The following is a 22,028-nucleotide window of genomic DNA, read 5'->3' as shown; positions in this document are numbered from 1 at the left end:
AGTATGTTTCTGAAGTGGCACTCTGAGTGGAGTACACTCTGGTACACACACTGGTATAAGAAATGTTTTTTTCATACATGAGTTGTGTCAGGTTCATTTCACTTGCAGTCATCAGCGTGTTCTTGGGTCTAATCAGAACGACTGCTGTTTGTGGGTTTGTGGTTTGTTAATCGTTCGTTGAGAGTATTTTCTCATTCTCTCTTTGCTATTTTTGCCTTTTAAACCCTCTCACTAACTGTTTCAATCTGCGTAGATGGGGAATATTGGAAATGCAGCGTGGTGTGTGTTGAGATCGGGTGACTGAATGACATCACTGAACTTGCTGACATGAATCAACACAAGCCTTTGTCTTGTGTCTGGATGTGTAATCAATTGAAATGGATGTCTCCTCCACATCAAGAATTATTACTGAGTAGATGAGGACTGTTTATGTTTGAAACATCTGTAAAAGATTTCCTGTTAATTGAAACAAAGACCAAAAAAAGAACTAAAGAGGATATTTGCATATAAATCATTTATAAACCTTTTACTTGAAACGAATGTCATGCAGTTTCTCAGAATGTGGTTTTGTTTGTCTGAAAAAATAGATGTGAAAAAGAAAATGTGAAAATGTCACTTTGAGCCCAGGGAAACTATGATATTAATTGTTCATAATCTTTTGACATTGTATGGCAGTGATGTTGATAGGTTTTCAATGTAGTGAGTCCCCGGGACCCACAGGTGGTGATTTGGGTGGGTCCCTGGGAAATTCAATGGGTCCCCAATAGAGTTGTCATGATACCAGAATTTCTGTAAATTTCCACGATTCTCGATACTTATTCGATACCACAATTAAAAAAAAAAACTAGGGCCTAGGGATGCAAATTATCAATTAATTCATGAATCGTTAATTGATGGACCTCATCGATTGATTAACTATTTACTGATGAGCAGCTATTTTCCTGAGAACCTAAATTTAAGGTTAAAGTTTAAGCTCAACATTCCTTATACAGGACTCTACACTAGTATTTGTTAGTTTATTTTTAGAGCACAGCACAATGAAAATGTTTAAGTAACACGTTATTTAACCTTTAAATAATGTTGAAGGTCCAATGTGACCCATTTTTACATTTAGGAACGGTAAAAACACCCTAAACATTTTTCCTCTGACTTTAAGTTGAACTTGTTCTTGACCAACACAATATTTGATACAGATGAAATGGTTTTTCCTGCCAGATCGAACTGGTACGACTTCACAGGTCGGAAAATCATGAATTACGGGTTGCCTTGAACGCACCATAACCTCTTGTCAGCCGATGTCATGGATCTATTGGTCCTCGTCCCTACGTCACCACATTCACGCGCATACCTGCTGCACACACAGCCCTGCATGCCGTTCTCTCTCCTCATTAGATAAAACTTGTAGGATACGAGAAAAGTTTTCTCCTCGGGTCAGAGCAGAGCAGAGTGACTGAGAGGCCCAAACACTCTGTGTAAGTGATTGCTGTTGGAAGATATAACTATTTAAGACTTATATTAACACAAAAATATCGTTTATTTCTGCTTTAAGCTGCAGCAGAGGAAAACTCCGCTGTTCTCCGCTCCACCGCGACGAGCGCTTTTTTTTTTTTTTTTTCTTCAATTAAGCTCCGGTAGCCACCGGCTAAAATACAGCAGGATACTGTAAAACGGCACGGGGTCGGTTTGAGCTACGTTCAGGCTGCATTAAAACTCCTCATGCAGTTCAGTGTCGGCGGCTTTTTGACTCGTTAAATAATTGTGCTCTAGTAGGCTATAGGCTAATCGGTACGCCTGAAACTCATCCAGTGAGAAACGTTACGCAGTGCAAAAATAATAATAATAATAATAATAAATTTAATTTGTAATGCACTTTTCATCGGCACGATCTCAAAGTGCAAAGTTGTATTTTTTTGGTACTCGCGGTACTTGGTACCTACAGTAAGTGTTGGTCCTGGTGACAACCCTACTAGTTCCCATGATTTCAAACACGAGTTGTTGTTAACAATGTATCATTTTTCATGGGAAAATGAGGTGCGTCCCAGGGACTCATGGATAGTGAGTTTACTGCGTCCTTTCAGATTTTAATGCGTCAGAGACGCAGGACGCGTAGCTACCTAGCAACATCACTGGTATGGAATGAATTAGGCTATGTGAACTGATAACATAACATAACTGAGAACATTAGTCATAATGGAAATAATGATTGGTTGCAGTCTGATGCTGAGCTTGCTTTCGTTAGACAAGTGAACAGCACAGTACAAAATCACAGTCTGACAAAAACTCATGGCTTTTTGAATGTCCCCATGCACACTGGTCTTAATCAATTATTATTTTCTTACTTTACAGATTCTAGTTGAAAAGCTTGCAAGAGCAACATGAGCTGGAGCTTTCTTACTCGTCTCCTGGAAGAGATCCACAATCACTCCACGTTTGTGGGGAAAGTGTGGCTGACTGTGCTCATCATCTTCCGCATTGTACTCACAGCAGTTGGAGGAGAGTCCATCTACTCGGACGAGCAGACCAAGTTCATCTGCAACACCAAACAGCCGGGCTGTGACAACGTATGCTACGATGCTTTTGCTCCCCTCTCACACGTCCGTTTCTGGGTCTTCCAGATCATCATGATCTCGACTCCCTCCATTATGTATATGGGGTACGCTATTCACAAGATAGCCCGGACTTCAGAGGAGGAGCGCAGAAAACACCAAAGGTTCCGCAAGAAACATCCTCCACACACCAGGTGGAGAGAGAGCCACCATCTGGAGGAGATTTTGGAGGAGGATGAAGATGATGATGCAGAGCCCATGATCTATGAGGATGCGCTCGAGGTGCAGGAGGCCAAGCCTGAGCAAATAAGCAGCAACAGCAAAGACCCGCCAAAACATGATGGCCGCAGAAGAATTATGCAAGAAGGACTGATGAGAATCTATGTCCTTCAGCTCATGTCACGAGCTATTTTTGAAATTGCTTTCCTTGCAGGACAATACCTCCTCTATGGTTTTCGAGTTAATCCCTCGTATGTGTGCAGCAGGCTTCCCTGTCCACACAGTGTGGACTGTTTCATCTCCAGGCCCACAGAGAAAACAATCTTCCTGCTCATCATGTATGTGGTAAGCTGTCTTTGTCTGGTGCTAAACGTGTGTGAGATGCTCCACTTGGGAATTGGCACTTTTCGGGATACACTTCGGATGAAGAGGAGCCGACGCCGGCGGACGTCCTACGGCTACCCCTTCTCTCGCAACATCACAGCCTCTCCTCCAGGATACAACCTAGTGATGAAGACAGAAAAACCAAGCAGGATCCCCAACAGCCTCATCACCCACGAGCAGAACATGGCGAACGTGGCCCAAGAGCAGCAGTGCACCAGCCCGGATGAGAACATCCCCTCTGATCTGGCAAGCCTGCACCGTCACCTACGGGTTGCCCAGGAGCAGCTCGATATGGCCTTTCAAACATGTCAGACCAAGACCAACCAGCAGACCTCCAGAACCAGTAGTCCTGTATCTGGGGGCACTATGGCTGAGCAAAACCGAGTCAATACAGTCCAGGAGAAACAAGGAGCCAGGCCTAAATCAGCCACAGAGAAGACTGCAACCATTGTAAAAAATGGAAAGACCTCTGTTTGGATCTAGAAATGAATCTAATTTAGTACATTAACAGTGAAAAAAAAACATTAAAGACTCCAGAACGTCACTGTGGCACAGCTGGAGGATGTGTGAGAGTATGACATGCGACCTTGGACAATAACAATAACTGAGAATTTCAATCACACTGACTGAAGGAGTGCAGTAAAACGTAGGCGTAGTTTTTGAGAGTAAAAAACAAACAAACCACACACGAAGAAATGATCAAATCCAGTATCATGAATCTCCTTTGTTACTGTGTGTCATTTTGTGCTTGCCATACCTTTCAGACATGGTTAACATATGCTTACTTAGATAGACATCTCTAATTCCAGCTGAAACGTCAAAGTATACACAGAGTGCTTTGAGGTGTTTATCTGATCTACCCTTGACTGCTGCTGAACTGGATTCATTTGAGGAAATTTTACTTTGAGATTTTGTGATTGTACTCTAAATCCAAATTTGAAAATGCAGTACAAAACTTTGTACAAATACACAATGAGTCATTTCTGGTGATTGTTGTTGGAAACATGCATGTTTATTATTTGGGGACGTATTTTTGGATGTGGCATGGATGGTTGTTGCTGGCAGCAGATTAAAGGTAAAGTAGTTTGATGAAGGTGATGAAACAGGGCTGTGTCACTGTAAGCTTTTGGTAAACATCTGTTCAGTGTGATGGTCTTTGCGTGCAAAGCTTTTATCTGTGTTTTCCAAAGCCTTGCAGTGTCACAGCACATAAAGGGAAAGGGGTAAGTGAATAGAAAATCTGATTATTTTCTTAAGTAAATACTGATTTTCTGCAATCTGAAGCAGATGATGCATGCTTTTCAACTGGGAACATACAGTAAACACTTAGGCTACAGTAGAAATCCCGTCCTTTGCTATTCAATTAGTTACATCTATGCTATGTTTTGGCATGTTGTCGAGCATTTTAGTTTCTCTGTCTTTGAAGCAGTATGTTCTAAAACTGGTTTAAGATTAACATGTAATCCTGCCTTTACTGTTGTCATACTTCAAAGTGCCTCGAACTTTAAAGACTGTTCTAGTATTTTGTTCATGAAGAAATAAACTTATTTCAAAAGTGTGATTTCCTGTAGCTCTTGTCTCTTGTTGTAACTCGTCATGTGAATGAAAATGGTATATTTTGAAAACAGCAAGATCAAAAGCTTTTATTTGAGAGTAAAGTTAAATGCTTGCATGAAACGTCCATCACTATGTGGACAAAAAACAAAAAAACATTCACATACTGGAAGACAAAGATATTGTTGCATATATCATCATGAGGAATTGTAAATAAGGCATTTATACAAACCAAATGAAACTGAAAGTTTATTTCATGTTTGAGATAAAACATGTCAGTTACTTCAGAAAGTGTACGGGGCAGTAAAGCTGTAATGAGAAGAACAGCATTTACTGTAACATGGCAGGAACATATCATTTTTACAAGCTAAGAAATCACACAGCATTTTATTGTCTTGAATATGGGAAAATGTCATAAAAATGGGAAAATGCAACTTTTCCAGAATCAGCTAGAAGTAATAAAAAAAATAAAATGTGCTTTCATTAGGGTGGGTGGCTTGGGGTTCAGGCGTCAAAACATGGACTACAATCTATTATTTTTTGGATAATTAGCACCAGGTGTGGACTGGTGCCCAGAAAGAACATAGAAAACCAACCTGCATTAGGTCATTGTATTCAACATCAAATCCAATCACCACTTCACACAGTGCTAAAAGATTGTCACAAAATCATCACTATGGTTTCCAGTTTTCACGTCAAGCATTGTAAGGGCAGTTTAAGAATATGTATACAAAAGTCTGTATGATAATCATGTGTAGCACTTTGTATTTTCCGTCAGTTGCGTAAGCTACAGGGCATTTTAAATACTTTACCTTTTAATTTGTTACACATGTTGTTCAGTGGGTACAGTGTGTGCTTATCTTTTGTACTGTTTCTGTTACTGTTAATACTTTTTGTGAGTAGGCTAGTACATGGTGTGTAGCAAATTTTAATACATCATGAAATGCTTACTCAACATTTTGCTATTATGATTAACAGAAACTAGTTATTTACTGATCAGTGCTGAATCCAATTATCAGTGCAGAAACTTGTAAGGGTATACAATAATCTGGGAAGGGACTTTCATGCACACCGACTGGGAAATAAGAGGTCTGACTGATTCTTTCCTCCCTAGCATATCTTTTTTTTCTTGCACATAGGCCTACATAACACACACCAGGTAGGCTGCTTTTTAAAATCATAGTCATAGTCATAAATTCATATACGGTATGACTGAATGTGTCTGGCCTTTTACAAACTAAGAAACACATTACCTGACTTACTGTAACAATAACCTACAGATAGCTTAAATGAGTCTTCTGAACAGATTAAGTGCCAGATAAGATCATAACGTCCACCCATGAACACTAAAGTTGTCGTTATCATTGGCTTGGCAAATGATTTATCATTTAGACACTTAAAATGTGTTTAATTCATTAACCAACGAAAACACTTACTGTGCCAATTCATTAATGAATCCATAACTTAGCCTACTGTTTAAAGCATTTATGAATGGTGCTGCTTATGAAGTTTGCTGACTGCAGTGAAGTTAGTTTGAAGTTGGATATTTGACAGACATTCGCTCACTCACTCGCTTCTCAATACATTAAAAATCCATATAAAATATAAGATGTGTTCAAATGCAATAAAAACAGGTGTGTCTCATAGAGGAGGCTTAGCTCTACCATCCTGTGTTGATTTTGAGCCAACAGGTCACATGACCTGAGAGTTATTGAGCTCTAATGCTCATATTTACTGTATAAAATACATTAAAAATTCATAGAAAATATAAGATGTGTTCAAATACAATAAAAACAGGTGTGTGTCATAGAGGAGGCTTAGCTCTACCATCCTGTGTTGATTTTGAGCCAACAGGTCACATGACCTGAGAGTTATTGAGCTCTAATGCTCATATTTACTGTATAAAATATATTAAAAAATCATATAAAATTGTATTTGTGTTTAAATGCTATTAAAACAGGTGTGTGTCATAGAGGAGACTTATATATTCTGTCCTGTGTTGATTTTGAGCCAACAGGTCACATGACCTGGGAGTTATTGAGCTCTAACACCCATATTTAGCCTACTGTATAAAATATATAAAAAATTAATGTGACCTGTTGGCTCAAAATCAACACAGGATGGTAGAGCTAAGCCTCCTCTATGATACACACCTGTTTTTATTGTATTTGAACACATCTTATATTTTCTATGAATTTTTAATGTGTTTTATACTGTAAATATGAGCATTATAGCTCAATAACTCTCCGGTCATGTGACCTGTTGGCTTAAAATCAACACAGGATGGTAGAGCTAAGCCTCCTCTATGAGACACACCTGTTTTTATTGCATTTAAATACATTTACTATTTTATATGAATTTTTTATATATTTTATACAGTAAATATGAGCATTATAGCTCAATAACTCTCAGGTCATGTGACCTGTTGGCTCAAAATCAACACAGGATGGTAGAGCTAAGCCTCCTCTATGACACACACCTGTTCTTATTGTATTTGAACACATCTTATATTTTCTATGAATTTTTAATGTATTTTATACTGTAAATATGAGCATTATAGCTCAATAACTCTCAGGTCATGTGACCTGTTGACTCAGAATCAACACAGGATGGTAGAGCTAAGCCTCCTCTATGACACACACCTGTTTTTATTGTATTTGAACACATCTTATATTTTATATGAATTTTTAATATATTTTATACTGTAAATATGAGCATTATAGCTCAATAACTCTCAGGTCATGTGACCTGTTGACTCAAAATCAACACAGGATGGTAGAGATAAGCCTCCTCTATGAGACACACCTGTTTTTATTGTATTTAAACACATTTAATATTTTATATGAATTTTTAATGTATTTTATACTGTAAATATGAGCATTATAGCTCAATAACTCCTAGGTCATGTGACCTGTTGGCTCAAAATCAACACAGGATGGTAGAGCTAAGCCTCCTCTATGATACACACCTGTTTTTATTGTATTTGAACACATCTTATATTTTCTATGAATTTTTAATGTATTTTATACTGTAAATATGAGCATTATAGCTCAATAACTCTCAGGTCATGTGACCTGTTGGCTCAAAATCAACACAGGATGGTAGAGCTAAGTCTCCTCTATGACACACACCTGTTTTTATTGCATTTAAACAAATGTAATATTTTATATGAATTTTTTATGTATTGAGAAGGAGCGAATGTCTGTCAAATATCCAACTTAAAACTAACTTCACTGCAGTAGTTTGCTGGTACAATTAAGCAGAAACCTGCAGCCTCTGAGATTATTATTCTGGAGCTGCTGTACTTTAACAATTTGTAGCTACCTAATATGCCGACTGAATGTAAAATAGTAGGCCTAACAGTCTGAGATTTTTTTGCCCTGAGTAGGCTTCCTACCTAGCCTAGAAATCTAGACGCCCCCTAGCGGCAGCAAAAATATTTGCTCAGTCTGGCTTGTCAGGCTACTTCCTACCTACTTTTAATATTGAAAGCCTATGACTTTAACATGCAGTGGAGTGCTTTTACAGTATTCTTACTTGATTAAAGGATTTGAAAAATGTCTTAACATTGGTCAGTATAGAAGTGATGTTATGTTTTTTTTGTTTGTTTGTTTGTTTGTTTTTTCATTTTTCCTGCTTTTATCACTGAAAAACATACTGTAGTAGTATGCCCTACCTTCACCACAGGCGGCAGCACCACCACCAGCATCGCACAGACGCACATGTGCTGTAATATTATCGAGAAATGCATTGTGGGATTTCAAAATGGCGCCCTCGCAGCCGCTCTCGCCAGTGTTGACCTGTGTTATGTAGCCGTCCACTGGTGTTATCAAGCGGGATAACCACTTCATTTCAACATCAAACACTCTCATTAGACAGTGTACAACATGGGGGTTTTGTGCTTCGCCCGCAGAGCGCTCACTTCCGGCTGTCTCGAGGCTTACGCCGGTAAATTCACTGGTCGGTTTTCGTGCGTAACGTTTTTATCCCGTGTTTCAGCTCCGACGACGGGGACCTGTGTCAAGAAGTACAGTCAGGACACCGGAAATGTCCCTGGACAGTTTGTGTGCTATCACCTTTCTCACCGGACCCTGCTCAAAATCCGGGGCCAGGACACGAGCCCGTTTCTCCAGGGGATTATAACCAACGACATGGAGCTGCTGCACGAGCCAGGACTCAGAGCCATGTACTCACACATGCTCAATGTACAAGGAAGAACTCTATATGACATTATGTTGTACAGGTACCAGCACAAGTCTTTATAGCTTTAATGCACAAAGAAGGGTGTGTGTGGCTACTCGTTTATCTTTATAACGCAGTTGTTTGCACCGGTTGCCCAGTGATAGTTATCATGGCCAGTGTGCAGACCCCTCCCTGTACAAGTCACTTACTTTCACCTGAGTCAGAGTACAGCACAGTCCGCTTTTAGGTCATTCTCATGGAGGAAAAAAAAAAAGATTTTCGCTTTGTCAGCTAATGTTGCAAATACTCTTACACTTACTGAACTATTTCAGTTGTTAATTCATAACTTTATTTGACAACTAAACTTTTTAAAATGACCCGTTACTCTCACTCATTTTAAGATGCTGTCAATGAGCTATTGCATTATGCCTATTTTCTCTGTGCTGCTACCCCAGCTGTATCTTGTGGCCACCCTTGCAAAACAAATAATTAAATATTGAGACATTTCCAGGGACTCATTTGACAAGAACAACAACAATAGCTTTCATACGTCAAAGTCCTTATACAGCTTATAATGTAATGCCTATCATGGATGCATGGTGTTACATAAAGTATAAAACATTGGAATTCAGGCATTTAAAAAATTATGTAAAATGAACAATTGGTGGACAAGTTAGCAATTTTGTGTTTGAATACACACCCACAATTGTACAGCATGTTTTTTTGTTGTTGCCAGTAGTAGGCTAGGTTATAGCAGCTGCAAAATAAATGCTAGTGTGCAGTTAATTTCAACTAGGAAGGGTAATTTCCCAGGTCACTTTACCAACTTAAATAATATTTGTAAAAATGAGGAACTCAACTTGCTTTATTTTCTTGTAGTCTGAAAGAAGCTGATGCAGGACAAGGCGTTTTCCTGGAGTGTGATACTACAGTTAAGGACTCAATCTTGAGACACTTGAAGGTGTACAAGCTTCGCAGAAAGGTCAACGTTGATGCCTGTCCAGATCTGTCTGTATGGGCCGTGCTCCCCCAGCAAAAAACCCCAGGTCAAGAGGTTAGTAAACCTGAGCTGTCCTCCCAAGAAAAAGCTCTGGTGTGGGAGGCTGATCCTCGAACTCAGGAAATGGGCTGGAGATTGGTGTTGGACAGCCAAATTAACCCCCAGGATATCATTGCATCATGTCAGAAAGGTGACACAGAGGAGTACCACAGACATCGCTATAAAATAGGTAAGACCAATTAGGAACATATGACTTGTATTAGAAGATAAATTGCAAGAGATGTATGGATTTATATGAATTTGAGCTATTCATTTTTTTTTGACAAGTTTTGTTTGTTCCCTCTGCTGTCATTGTTGTGTAGGACTCCCTGAGGGAGTGAAGGACCTTCCTCCTGGAGTGGCACTACCACTCGAGTCAAATCTAGTTTACATGCAGGGCATCAGCTTTAGTAAAGGCTGTTACATTGGCCAGGAGCTCACAGCCAGAACTCATCACACTGGGGTGATACGGAAGCGCTTGATGCCAGTACGCCTATCGTCGCCGGTCCAAGACCTCAAGGAAGAAGTCACAGTGCAGACGCAGGCGGGCAAGCCAGCTGGGAAGCACCGAGCAGGAGTGGGAGACCTGGGTCTGAGCCTAATCCGCATGGCTCATGCCAAAGAGGAGTTGACGCTCAAATCGTCTGACGACACAGCAGTGACACTTGAGCCCTCTGTGCCAGACTGGTGGCCTGAAGATGTGAAAACAAACTGAAGACGTCTTATAAGATGTCTTATAACTCCCTAAAATGTGACATACATCACATTTGACAGACGTCTCATAGACACCCCTCAAGTACAGTATGTTACACTGTCATTGCTTATCAGCTGTGTGCTAACTCACTAACTCACAAGTGTATTTTTTGCAGTAAAACCTATTTTAGAGTGATGTTTCCCAAATTGTAAAGTATTATTTTCCACAGATTTATGCTATTTAACAAAGCTATTGCAGCACTTAAATCAAGATATGCCAACTGTGGTATTTGTGATTGTTAAATAAATATGCAAAAAAGCAAAACAAAAACTCAATCAAGTGTGTATTGTTTTTAATTTATTTGATATATTTTATCTTTCAGTGCAAAACCAATTCCAAACATTCACAAGCAACATTTGAGATAACAATTAATCTCAAACCAAAGGTGCAATAACACCTCTACCATTGGCATTTTCACACAGTACGAACTGGCACTTGTCATTCAAGCTACATCCAGATATTTCTGACATTAAGACACCACTGAACGTCCTACTCCTGATAAAGGAGATGCTGCCCTCTTGTGGATTGTATGGTGTCCCGAATTTGCTGTAACATGGTTTCTGGCTGCAGGGTCAGTGTTGAATGATCGAGCCGCTTAAAGTCTTCATTGCAGAGTAAGCATTCAATTATGTGAGCCACTCTCTGTAGGTCAAAGGCAGCGTGGTATGGTCCAAGTGTGGTGAGGATCTCTGAGAGATGCCGTGGATAATCTGAGGAATCCCCGGAGGAGCAAGCATTCAGGAAAGCCATTCGGTTGTCTGCAATGATTTTCAGGAACGAGGCAAATTCGCCATAATCAATACCGGAACAGGCCTTCATTATGACCTGAAAAATAACATACACACTAGTTATCTCACAGTTATTTTTATATTGTGTATCATTGGGGCAGCGGTGTCAATCTTAACTGCAAAGTACCTGGCAGTGCTGATGCCAGGAATCCATTGTATTTCTCCACTCGTCTATCTCTTTTTGAACAGAGGAAAGCTCATTCTGAAGGAACTGCCACATGATGTCAATGTTACAGCCATTCAGCCAGTTGTGATTAATTGAGATGGTGTCCTCCTATAGCAAAAACATTAAAGTCATCATCATAAACTGCCGACAATGATAAAAGTCAAGTTTTTATACATTTGTATTAAAGGACAGTGAGAATGTCCGTATCGTCATACAAAAAAGAAATCACAATATGTAATATACCATTTGGAATGGATATTTGTGCCCTAGCTCTACTAATCAGATATTTTACCAGATTATAAACTTGATGGTGCCAGCCACTTGGCACGAAAATCATTTCACCCGCCTCTTGAATAATCTCAAGAGGCTGACAGGCTTCTTCGGAGTGGGGAAAAAGGCCTTTGTCTTGAAGTTCAGATGATGTCACATCATAAGGCAGGTTGCCGTGAGTGTCACGCAAAAACTCCTCCTGACCGGGGGGATATAGCAGCCATTTCTTCCTACCACAGATATTTGCTGACCAACTGTAGGAGCGGAAAACATCGGCGTGGAACGGAGTCCTGGTGATGAGAAAGTAAGTGTGATTACCTGAAAACAAAAAGTGCAATGTGATCTGGGTTTTGCCAGCATATGTTCAAAGTTTCATACCATGACCCTTTAGGTCCCATGTAGACAAACCGGTAGTCATCCACTTCAAGTGTATCCCAGTATTCATTAAGCCAGTCAGAAGAGAAGAAGACAGGTGTGGTGTAAACATTGTGTTCTGGAAAGTCCCTGTAGAATAACAACAGAGATTTGTTACATATATTGCACATAATTACTCACAAAGGCAAAAATCTAACTTAAAAATCTGCCTCTTTTTTTTTGCACCTTGCCATGTGCCAGTCTTTCAGATAGAGACATCCTTTAGGTGATGAGTGGCCATTCTGGATATATTCCTTCCAGTAGTGTATAAATTCTTTGAAAGGCATCACTTGTTTAGGGTTTGCATTGTACTCCTTTGCATTGCAGTTTGCAACAGGGACAGGAGTCTCATCTGTGACAGAGAGCAAATACATTATATTTCATTACACCAGTCATTGCAACAGCAGCAGAATAACACATGAATGCATTAGTAATAAGCTTATTTACCAAACTCTTGCAGCAGTTTCTGGAAATTAGGCTTTCCCTCCTCGGTCACCCACTGTTTCCTACATTTCCACTCCTCTGTGAACCGTCTTGAAAACATGCATGGGTGATTGGGCAGCAGATATTTCTTGAAAAACTTGGAGTAGCTCAGCTCTCTGTCGATGTAATCTACAAAATGTGACGACCAAAACTGCTCGTAGGACTGTCTCGGTATTTTGACCAGGCTGCAGCAGTTACGGTACGCCTCCCTGTCCATGGTGGTAAACAATTGAGCTCGGCTAGCCACTTAGCAAAGCTTAGCTGTCCCCGTTTAGAGACAGCAAGAACCGCTCAGCAGAAGAAGCCAGCAGCGTCTTTTCAGCTTCCCTGGTTTCGACCTGGTTAGGTTAGAAAACCTATTATGCTAAAACGCATTATTTGTTCTATTTTCACAACAAGTCGCTGCACATGACTCCATCTTAAAGAAGTGCACGTTACGGCTCACGAACGACGCACATTTAACACCGTTGTTATTTATCGGTTTGTTACAATTACCTACATTAACGTTGTAGTTTCTTTAACGCTAACACTGTATGATTTTTTTTTTTAGCTGATTCAGAAACCGCCCTTGTCGCTAACGACATGTTTTCCCGAAGCCTTGCCCCCCCCCAGTAACCTTTTTTTCTGACAGCTACGACAGCATTTTCCAGTCGGACAGTAAACACGGTCGTGCTCGTGTGTGACGTCACTTCCGCAATAAACATCGCCGTCCTCAGTGAGAAGACTGTGGGGGTAACGTAATGCTCAGCCCAGCAAGGTAATGTCGACTAATGTGTTTTGGGATGGCTATAATCCACCAAGAGGAAGCAACAAACGCTAAAAGGGTTTATGACATTATAATGACGCACTTGTAATGCGGTCAGCTGGATAGAAAACTGAAGCTGCCAGTGTAAACGCCTCAGATGAGCTCATCTTCTGCCTGAATCCCTTATTATACTCTCTCTGAAGAAAGTGTGTTCACCATTAAGGCAGACTGGTCCGTCAGTACTGTGTCCTTATGATGTAATCGAGGATTAAAACTGATTTAGTGTTTGCTGTGTGTATGATACGGTTGTCATACTGAACCTTGTTTGTCCCTCTTCCAGGTGATTTGAAGCACCTCCTTCCAAAATGAGCCGGGACGTTCCTATCCACAGCTGGCCCGGCTCCTATTACATCAACAGTGAGAAGCGGTGGGAAAATGGCACCCTGTCCGTCACCAGGACCACGGTGCGCTTCGTCTCTAACCAAAGCAAAGAGAGTCTTGCCAGTTTCCGCCTCTCCCGTATCATGGAGATCAAGATGGAGTCCTCCAGTTTCATCTTTAGCACTCTCACGGTGCTTGAAGAGGGCAACGTGAAACACTGGTTTGGCTCTCTTAAGCCCAACAGGGTGGTGGTTTATAATGTGATGGAACATTTCTGGAGAGAACGCCTCCTGTCCCCTGGTTCAGAGCCCCGTGGGGCCGAGTCTCAGCCCTCCAAAGGCCGGGAGCTGATCAACCTGGTGGCCGGGGCCCAGAGAAGACTGGAGGACACAGGCAGAGTCCTCAGCCACCAAGGAGAGCAGTTTGATAACATGATGCAGGGACTGGAGAAGATTGACTCTGACTTGGGAGTTGCTGATAAGTAATTATCTATATATTTCCTACCCTGATGATATTTAGGTCTTGTTTTATTCAAAAGTCCTTATCTCTGTGTACTCAGGGCTCCAGACTAACTTTTTTACTAGGAGCACAGTGGCCCCTTAAGATTTTAGGAGTGCAAACAGAAAATTAAGGGTTGCACACCGTAAATCAACTTGCAAATCAGATATTCATATTTCCTTATCATTTATGATCCTCATACACATTGGCCTGCCACCTTTAATGACGAATTCCCAATGCTTTGAGTCATCCCTTCCACATTTCACCAATGTTAAAAAAACAAACAACAACAGTAGAAAACGTAATATTACTGGTTGTACATGCGCAAGTAGATGAAAAATTTACTTGCACTGTCTTAAATTTGAGGGGCAAAATGCCGCCATTTAGGGGCAGTCTGGAGCCCTGTACTACATGTTATTACTAAGCTACAATTATAAACAACCTAAGTTACGAATGACAAACAGCCACAAATCCTCATGCTCTGTATCTACTTTGTTGCAGACTTCTGTCAGAGCTGGAGTCTCCGTCCTGGTGGCCTTTTGGTAAACTCCCTTGGAAAATCCAACAAGACGCCAAGGCTGAGGATGCTGCAAGAGCTGCAGCCGCCGCTGCTGCTGCCTCAGCTAGCAGTGGCTCTGGTAGAAATAAGGTTATCACAAGCATCCCAGCCGTAGTGTCCAAAGGTGGAGATTCAGATTTGAAACCAGGATGCTTGTTGGTGCTGGTGTCGTCCATGGAGGTGCGAGACACAAATTGCCAACTGCTTCACCGCTTTGAAAGGAATGAAGTAGACGAAATCAGGGTGCAGAGTCCTTATGAGATCACTGTTAGACAGCGGTTTATTGGGAAGCCAGATATATGCTACAGGCTTCTGTCTGCCAAGATGCCGGAGGCATTGTCAGTGTTAGAGATGCAGTACAAGAAGAAAGTGGAGTTCGCAGCCGAATACACTGCTTTCAAGGCGACTCCGCTTTCATCCCCATGTGACTCAGCGGGGACAACATGGAGCGAAGGTAAGGAACAGGACACATCTTTTTATTTCACTGTTGTTTCCATGCCTAGAATACATTTGACCACTGAGGGGCAGCAGAGCTCTATGTTTCCACCTCTGTATATTTTTAACTGGGCAGCCACATGTGAAAACACTTCATCCACATGACAGTTGGACATGGTTATTGGTGTCTCATCTTGACATAAACATATTTTGATGAGTCACTTCACCCTGATTGCCTCAGTTGCTGTGCTGTGGAGTTTACTGTCTGGTTTCCTCATAAACAACATTTGCACTCTGCACTTTTTCAACATCTCCACCCATGGAGTCAGGTTTGTCGCAGGCATGCCAAGAAACAGAGCTCCCACTGGAGGTCCCAGCAGGAGAGCTGTCCCAGTTGCAGGTGCATGTCCTCCAACCATCTGTCAGTCAGGCTGAGGCCCAGGAACTTAAGCAGGTGAGGTCCAGTTGGACTCCCGTTGCCTGTATGACTGTATAACTTGCACTATTGCATTTATATTTTTCATATTTATATATACAAGGTAGGTAAAACAAATGTCATGTCTGTGTGTATGGGCAGCAGATTGCCTTGGCAGCTGTTATAGTAACATGTATTTTGATAGTTCCATTCCAAGCCACAATTCATCATAATGATTTTTATTTTTTATCCTGTGTGTTTAAAATGTTATTTGGTGAGACCACAAACCAAAGTCCATCCTGGTTTTAAGAGAGGAAAAGAAACATGGTCAGTCATTTGGTCAGACTGTACAACGTCTTTCCATTCAGAACCTCGCAACTCTGAGAACTGTTACAGATATGGTCTGCGGTGGCAAGACTTACACGGTGACGCAAATTCAGACCTATGATTCAGACAATTTTTTTGTGCCTGTGAGACACACTATTGCAGGTTCCTTAGAATAAGATGTTCAATGTAAAATTTTCAGCAGGCTACTTTAGCTTTTTTATATTGTATTTATATGCCACAACATTTATTTAGGTAAATGAATGACTGCATTAGCTATTGTTTTGATACCTGTTGCCAAGATTATAAACAGTCGCTGCAAGCTTTGCTGTAAGCCTGGTCCAAACTGGGCTTATAGGCAGACAAACTGAAAAATGTCACAACACTAACAATAGTTTTTTACATAATTGTACACAAAAACACATTGCTTGTAAAGCTTCCTCGAATTCGTGTATTATGATGTGCTGAGCAGGACATTAAAAAATAAACTCATCAATTCTATGCAATGGACATGTAACACTAGAATTGTTGTAAAGCAACCTTATACCTATCGTTGACATTCCTCTAATACCATTTCTTGTTGATTATTGCCATATGTATTGACATGTACATGGACACCAATGCGGGCTGAAATATTGACCCAGCCATCTTATCAGTGATGCAGTCACCAGTTTAATATGTGAGACATCAAAACAACATGATGCAGTTGTTCCCACATCACAGGATCATTGATTAAAGAAACTGCAGAATTCCTCAATACAGAGGAGGAATAGTTGAAGACAGACTATTGGGCTTGAGAACTACCGGGCTGTGAACCCAGCTCTGTTTCAGTGTTGTCAATCATGGTTTGATTACTAAAAGTTCTGCTTCATGCTACATTATTTTGTCCACGAACTGCATGAAACATATCTCAAATCAGGCACTATTATATTCATAACCTAATGTGTAGTTAATATTCGTACGTAATAGCAATGCACACTGGTTTACTGTTGTTTTTGGCCTGTACTATCATTTTTCAAACAAATTTATCATAGCAGTAACAATACTCTGCCTCTGTTAGAGCTTGGCTTGTCTATTGTGTTTATAACTGATATTGTTGATAATGCTGACAATGGCTCAGACTTCAAAGACTGCACAATTGTTAGTTAATACTATGCTTCTGTACACACCCTACTCTTACAGTAATGTAATTCATGTTGAGATTAGAGTCTACAATGGGGCAACTTCCACAGAGTTTAATGTCCTGCGCTGAGTGCTTTAGCAAATATTCCCCTTTTGTTCAAGCATTTTTATGCAATTGTTATTGTTTGAGGTTGGAAATTCCAACTTGTTAACAGGACAAACTGGTTCACTCATAAGGGTGATAAAGCATTTTTTGGATATGGTGTACTTTATGTCCATGAGTGCAGTCCTGAAATTACCCCACTAACACCCCCGACACTAGGAATTTTAGCTCATATATTTTTCTAATAGCTGTAGCCTAAATGTTTAATTTTGGGGGTTTCTGCATGACTTAAGTCCTCTAGCCAGTGTATAAGCAGCAGCTAAAAATATTCATTTTCTCTGTTTTTCTATGACACACCAAAACTCTTGTGAATGTTAACTGCAAGGTGTGATTCAGTTATGTTCTCCCAGCTGAAATTGTAAAGTCATAGACCTGCGTGAGTGAATACAGTTGTTCCTCAGTGTGTATTGACATACTATCTGTTTTTTAAACTGCTGTCTGGACCTGTTTCTGTGCTCAGTTGCAATGTCCGCATATAACGGCCAGTGAAAACTGACATAATGTCAGTGGGTGTGCAAGTGTGTGTGTGTGTGTGTGTGTGTGTGTGTGTGTGTGTGTGTGTGTGTGTGTGTGTGTGTGTGTGTGTGTGTGTGTGTGTGTGTGTGTGTGTGTGAGCATATGTAGCATAACATAATATTAGTTTAGAAACCATGGTGGTGGGGTTTGGAGTGAGTGTTTATTAGGTTTTGCTTGGCAAATCACAGCATATTTAAGTTGTTCCATCAACCATAACATACACAGTTGTTGGACCACAGAGATGTAGTTGCAGAATTCCTTTAACCCGGTGAAAGCAGAAAACAAACGGTATTGTATGATATCAGTGATCCCAGGAGACAAGCCAAGACTCACCTCTGGATATACTCTCAAGTTTCATATACTACATAATGTGAAATATTATTATATCCACATGAGTAGCAGTGTGAAGAGAAGAGAAGAAAAACAAAAAAAAGAGAAAACCTCACTCTCATCTACCTCTATGTGTCACTAACACACTCACTTTTCTAACTCCCTGACCCCGTCTTTACGCCTCCCTACATATGGTCCACATGTTCCACCCTGCGACTGCTCACCAAATTTGTGTAGGTTTTAAAATTCAGTCTTCTTTTATTTGTGTCTTGCTCCGTAGTTTTTCATGTGCACTGGGGGCTGGTGTGTAATTACATAAACAAACAAGTGTGTGGGTCATCACAAGCGTGTACTTATTTGGTTGTGTGTATCTCTGTGCAGATGCTGATGCAGCTGAAGAACCTTGCCCTGGAGGCAGAGACGGAACTGGAACGACAGGATGACGCTCTGGACGTGCTGACCAGCTCCACGGACAGGGCCACCATGCACATAGAGAAGCACACCTGCCGTATGAAAAAACTGCTGTAGCTCTGCTGCTCCAGCTGATGCACGTGGTCACCGTATCCCTGTGGAGAAAAGCCCTGTAAGCTTCCTCACTGTCCTTGTGGGATTGGTACAGTTAGATAATACTGCAAAACTGCAGTAGGGACTTAAACATACATCCTCTAAAACAGGGGTTCTCAACTAGTCTCACTCTGGGACCCACATTTTCCCATGGTCATTAAGTCGCGACCCACATTTATAGAATTCAAACCAAGAATTTTTTTTTAAAGCCTTTAAAAACTCATTTTGCTCTTTATTGAGCAAAGTGCATTTCAGAGCACATGACTGAGGAGGACCATGACAACTGCATGTACAGAAGTGAATAAAAACATATCAAACTGCACAAAATGGAGACCAACAAAACGATATATTTGACTTCTAATGCATCTCTGCATTCAGAGCATATTCACAAAAGTGAATAAATATCAAATTGCACAAAATAAAGACCCACAAAACAAAACAAGATTCACTGCATTCAGGCCACATTAATAAGAAACTGATATCTTTGCATTCAGAGCAAATAATAAGAAACTGAGGAGGACCATTACAACTGCATGTGTTCATGTGACGCGTGCCTTTCAATATAAGTTATTTTTCAAAATAAAAGACATGTCCAACATCAGATGTGCATCAAATATTTAACTTTTTTGACCAGCTGTCCGCGACCCATCCAGAACGGGTCCGCGACCCACCAGTTGAGAACCACTGCTCTAAAATAGTTCATAATATTTTTCAAATTTGCATTTGTTGGAACAGTTATGTGGGTTACAGTGCGAGTGATCTCTGGAAGTGCAGCAATGTTCACTGAACACTAAAGATAGTCACCAAAATCCCTGAAATTTGCACACCAGTTATTATGACTTTAAATAAGAGATGTGGGTGTTTATTTTAGAGAAAGTAAGTTATTCATGGGCTTTGTGGGCTCACATGTATATCTGTTCAGTGCAAATACAAATTTGTTATATGTTATTTTAATTTATTATTAATTTTTATGTCATTGTTTTGGAAGATTTCAAATATGTGCCTGAGATAAATTAGCCATGTCTTTAAAAGGTAGAGTCTTTTGGTTTGGTCGCCTGGAATCTGGGACAATATTATAATCCTCAGTGCATGTTATATCATCCCAGTGAAGCTATCAGGTAAAAAAAAAAAAAAAAAAAGCCCATGAGTCTGTGCATCAAAGAAAATGGACAACAATTAATACCCTCCCTGTCCTAGTTGGGGATGGTAATGACGACAGTGAAGGCCAAAACTGATATCAAAAAGCCAAAAAAAGGAATAACCTTTTTCTTTTCTTTCAGCAAAAACAAATTGCATGTTGTTTCCATAGGTGTTATTTATAAGACAGATGCCAGAGAAAAAGGTTTAATTATAAAACAAAAAGATTTAAATTTAATGAAAGTGATTGGCAACAGATCTGATTAGCAAATATCGTCCGAGTAATGTCTGTGTGTGTTCCAGTAATGTTTCCTTCCTTTTTATAATCACTACTGTCCAGATATTGTCCTTCTCAGGTCCTAGGTGCCACTCATCCTCTCTGTTCACGGTTTCCCTGTGGCTTAATGTTGCATGTCTCTATTTTGCTGCCTACAACTGCATCAATGTCCCATCTTAATCGATAAATAGCAGAAGATTGTAAATGTGCAACCACCTTCTTGGAAACAGAACAGAAAACACTCCCTCTCTGTTTTTAAATATTATACACAAAATACTCCCCACGTCTACTCTATATGACATGCTAAGTCTATATTATCTGTAAAAAGAAAACTGACATGTATTGTAATTCTGTAATTTGGTGGTGTGTTATCACTGTGAACTTGTAGTTAGCGGTTAGTTTAACTTGAATGTGTGTACTATGTTTTACAAGACGGTATTAGTTCTGTGTAGATGCTTCTTTTTGCTGAAGATGCCAGTTTGACACTCAACACAACTAAAAGATTAGCTCTAGCTATAAGGGAAAGGTTTACCTGCATCCCTCTTACATAATAGCACTGTAAGTATTTGGAATTGATTACTTTCTATCAGCAAGGAAGTCATCACAATTAAGTCTGTAAGAGCATTTAATTTGCAATAAAATGAAGTCGGAACTTGTCATACTTAGGATCAGTATTATTCATGTATTATAAAGGCGTTGTTTCACACACCATCGCTGCTATGGTGAGTTTTACTGTCTTTCAGCTCCTTGTTTTGGTTGACCCAGTGCTGTTAGCAGCAGCTGTTTGTACACTACCTGCACAGCACCATTAGACTAGCCCATTAACACAGTGAATGATTAACAAAAAACAACTACAAAGAGATATTTCAGTGCAAAACAGAGCTAAAATGAGAAAATATTGAACTCTAAATTGTGGCTCAAAGCGAATCAAGTGCAATGACATTTACAGCAGTAGCCTATCTTTTAAATATTCAGTATACAACCATCATTCTCCATAGGTAATTCATATAAACCTTCTTTTGAAGGAGTTTAAGTTTCCTCCACATTTTCAAGGTATCAGAGGAACAATGGGGACTCCTGGGTCAAATCTCGGCCAGTGGGTCATCAAAACATTCTTAAAATGTTTAAAGTGTTTACTGGCTCCATCAGTGTCTTTACCTGATACTTAATGGCTCGGTCAATGTTGTTTGTGCAACTTGTGCGGCCCCAGTGGATAAGTCCAAGGCTAAATCTCTTTCCCAGTCCAACCATAGAGCCAAGACTGGTCTGGCTGAACTGAGGTGAGAACCCTACAAGCTGCTCATGTTTGTTTTCATCATTGACCAGCTACATTGGCCACTTTTAGCTAACTTGAACGTTATTAGCAAATTGCAAGGGCTAGCTGGATTGCTGCCAGTGTGGCCATAGAGCATATTATGGCAATGCTAACTACTGGCTAATACTTAGCTTCATGGTGTTTTTCTTGTACACAGGGAAACTTAATTCAGTTGTGCTTCTTGTGTTTTTGTGGCCAATTTCAACAGAGTTTCTGAGATGGAGACCTTTGTACGAGTTAGAGGGCCTGAGTATGAGTAAATCGTTACCAGCATCCATCTAAAGTGCTTCCATAATTAGGAAATAAAAAACAACAACAATAATCTAGTAGGCTACTTTTGTTCCACAAGACATTGTAAAATATGAGCTGCTTTCACCCTCAGTTTCTTAACTGTTGCCAACTATTGTGTTTTGGATGATAAATTGTCATCAGGCATATATACATAATC

At 40.2% G+C, this 22,028-nt stretch overlaps 4 protein-coding genes across 5 annotated transcripts; 3 read left to right on the top strand and 1 right to left on the bottom strand.

The window, feature by feature from the left end:
• Positions 1–2,375: 2,375 nt before the first annotated feature.
• gjc2 (gap junction protein gamma 2) lies at positions 2,376–3,632 on the top strand (the record flags this gene model as incomplete). The annotated part of the gene is made up of 1 exon (XM_083990923.1): positions 2,376–3,632. One exon carries the CDS (start codon positions 2,376–2,378, stop codon positions 3,630–3,632), a length of 1,257 nt encoding a protein of 418 aa, XP_083847049.1.
• A 4,841-nt stretch (positions 3,633–8,473) lies between these two features.
• Positions 8,474–10,890, top strand: iba57 (iron-sulfur cluster assembly factor IBA57). Its single transcript, XM_083991047.1, has 3 exons — positions 8,474–8,946; positions 9,765–10,114; positions 10,248–10,890. The coding sequence occupies exons 1-3, from the start codon at positions 8,591–8,593 to the stop codon at positions 10,637–10,639; spliced, it is 1,098 nt and encodes a 365-aa protein (XP_083847173.1). The 5' UTR covers positions 8,474–8,590; the 3' UTR covers positions 10,640–10,890.
• Positions 10,891–10,969: 79 nt separating this feature from the next.
• On the bottom strand, positions 10,970–13,443 carry jmjd4 (jumonji domain containing 4). The gene is made up of 6 exons (XM_083990999.1): positions 12,764–13,443; positions 12,503–12,668; positions 12,281–12,406; positions 11,925–12,192; positions 11,594–11,740; positions 10,970–11,503 (listed from the first exon to the last, which is right to left on the bottom strand). The coding sequence occupies exons 1-6, from the start codon at positions 13,014–13,016 to the stop codon at positions 11,168–11,170; spliced, it is 1,296 nt and encodes a 431-aa protein (XP_083847125.1). The 5' UTR covers positions 13,017–13,443; the 3' UTR covers positions 10,970–11,167.
• Positions 13,444–13,480: 37 nt separating this feature from the next.
• snap47 (synaptosome associated protein 47) lies at positions 13,481–20,924 on the top strand. 2 transcript variants are annotated; one of them, XM_083992106.1, is made up of 5 exons: positions 13,481–13,556; positions 13,885–14,406; positions 14,925–15,436; positions 15,747–15,871; positions 18,669–20,924. In XM_083992106.1, exons 2-5 carry the CDS (start codon positions 13,910–13,912, stop codon positions 18,813–18,815), a joined length of 1,281 nt encoding a protein of 426 aa, XP_083848232.1. In that variant the 5' UTR covers positions 13,481–13,556; positions 13,885–13,909; the 3' UTR covers positions 18,816–20,924. The 2 variants fall into 2 exon arrangements, with proteins under 2 accessions (XP_083848232.1, XP_083848233.1); XM_083992107.1 differs by having other exon boundaries at positions 13,529–13,750.
• The last annotated feature ends 1,104 nt before the right edge of the window (positions 20,925–22,028 follow it).

This window comes from Trachurus trachurus (genome assembly GCF_905171665.1).
Source record: "Trachurus trachurus genome assembly, chromosome: 17".
Classification (NCBI taxonomy): domain Eukaryota; kingdom Metazoa; phylum Chordata; class Actinopteri; order Carangiformes; family Carangidae; genus Trachurus; species Trachurus trachurus.
The sequence above is the reverse complement of the archived record's forward strand: the minus strand, read 5'-3'. Positions and strand labels throughout refer to the sequence as shown.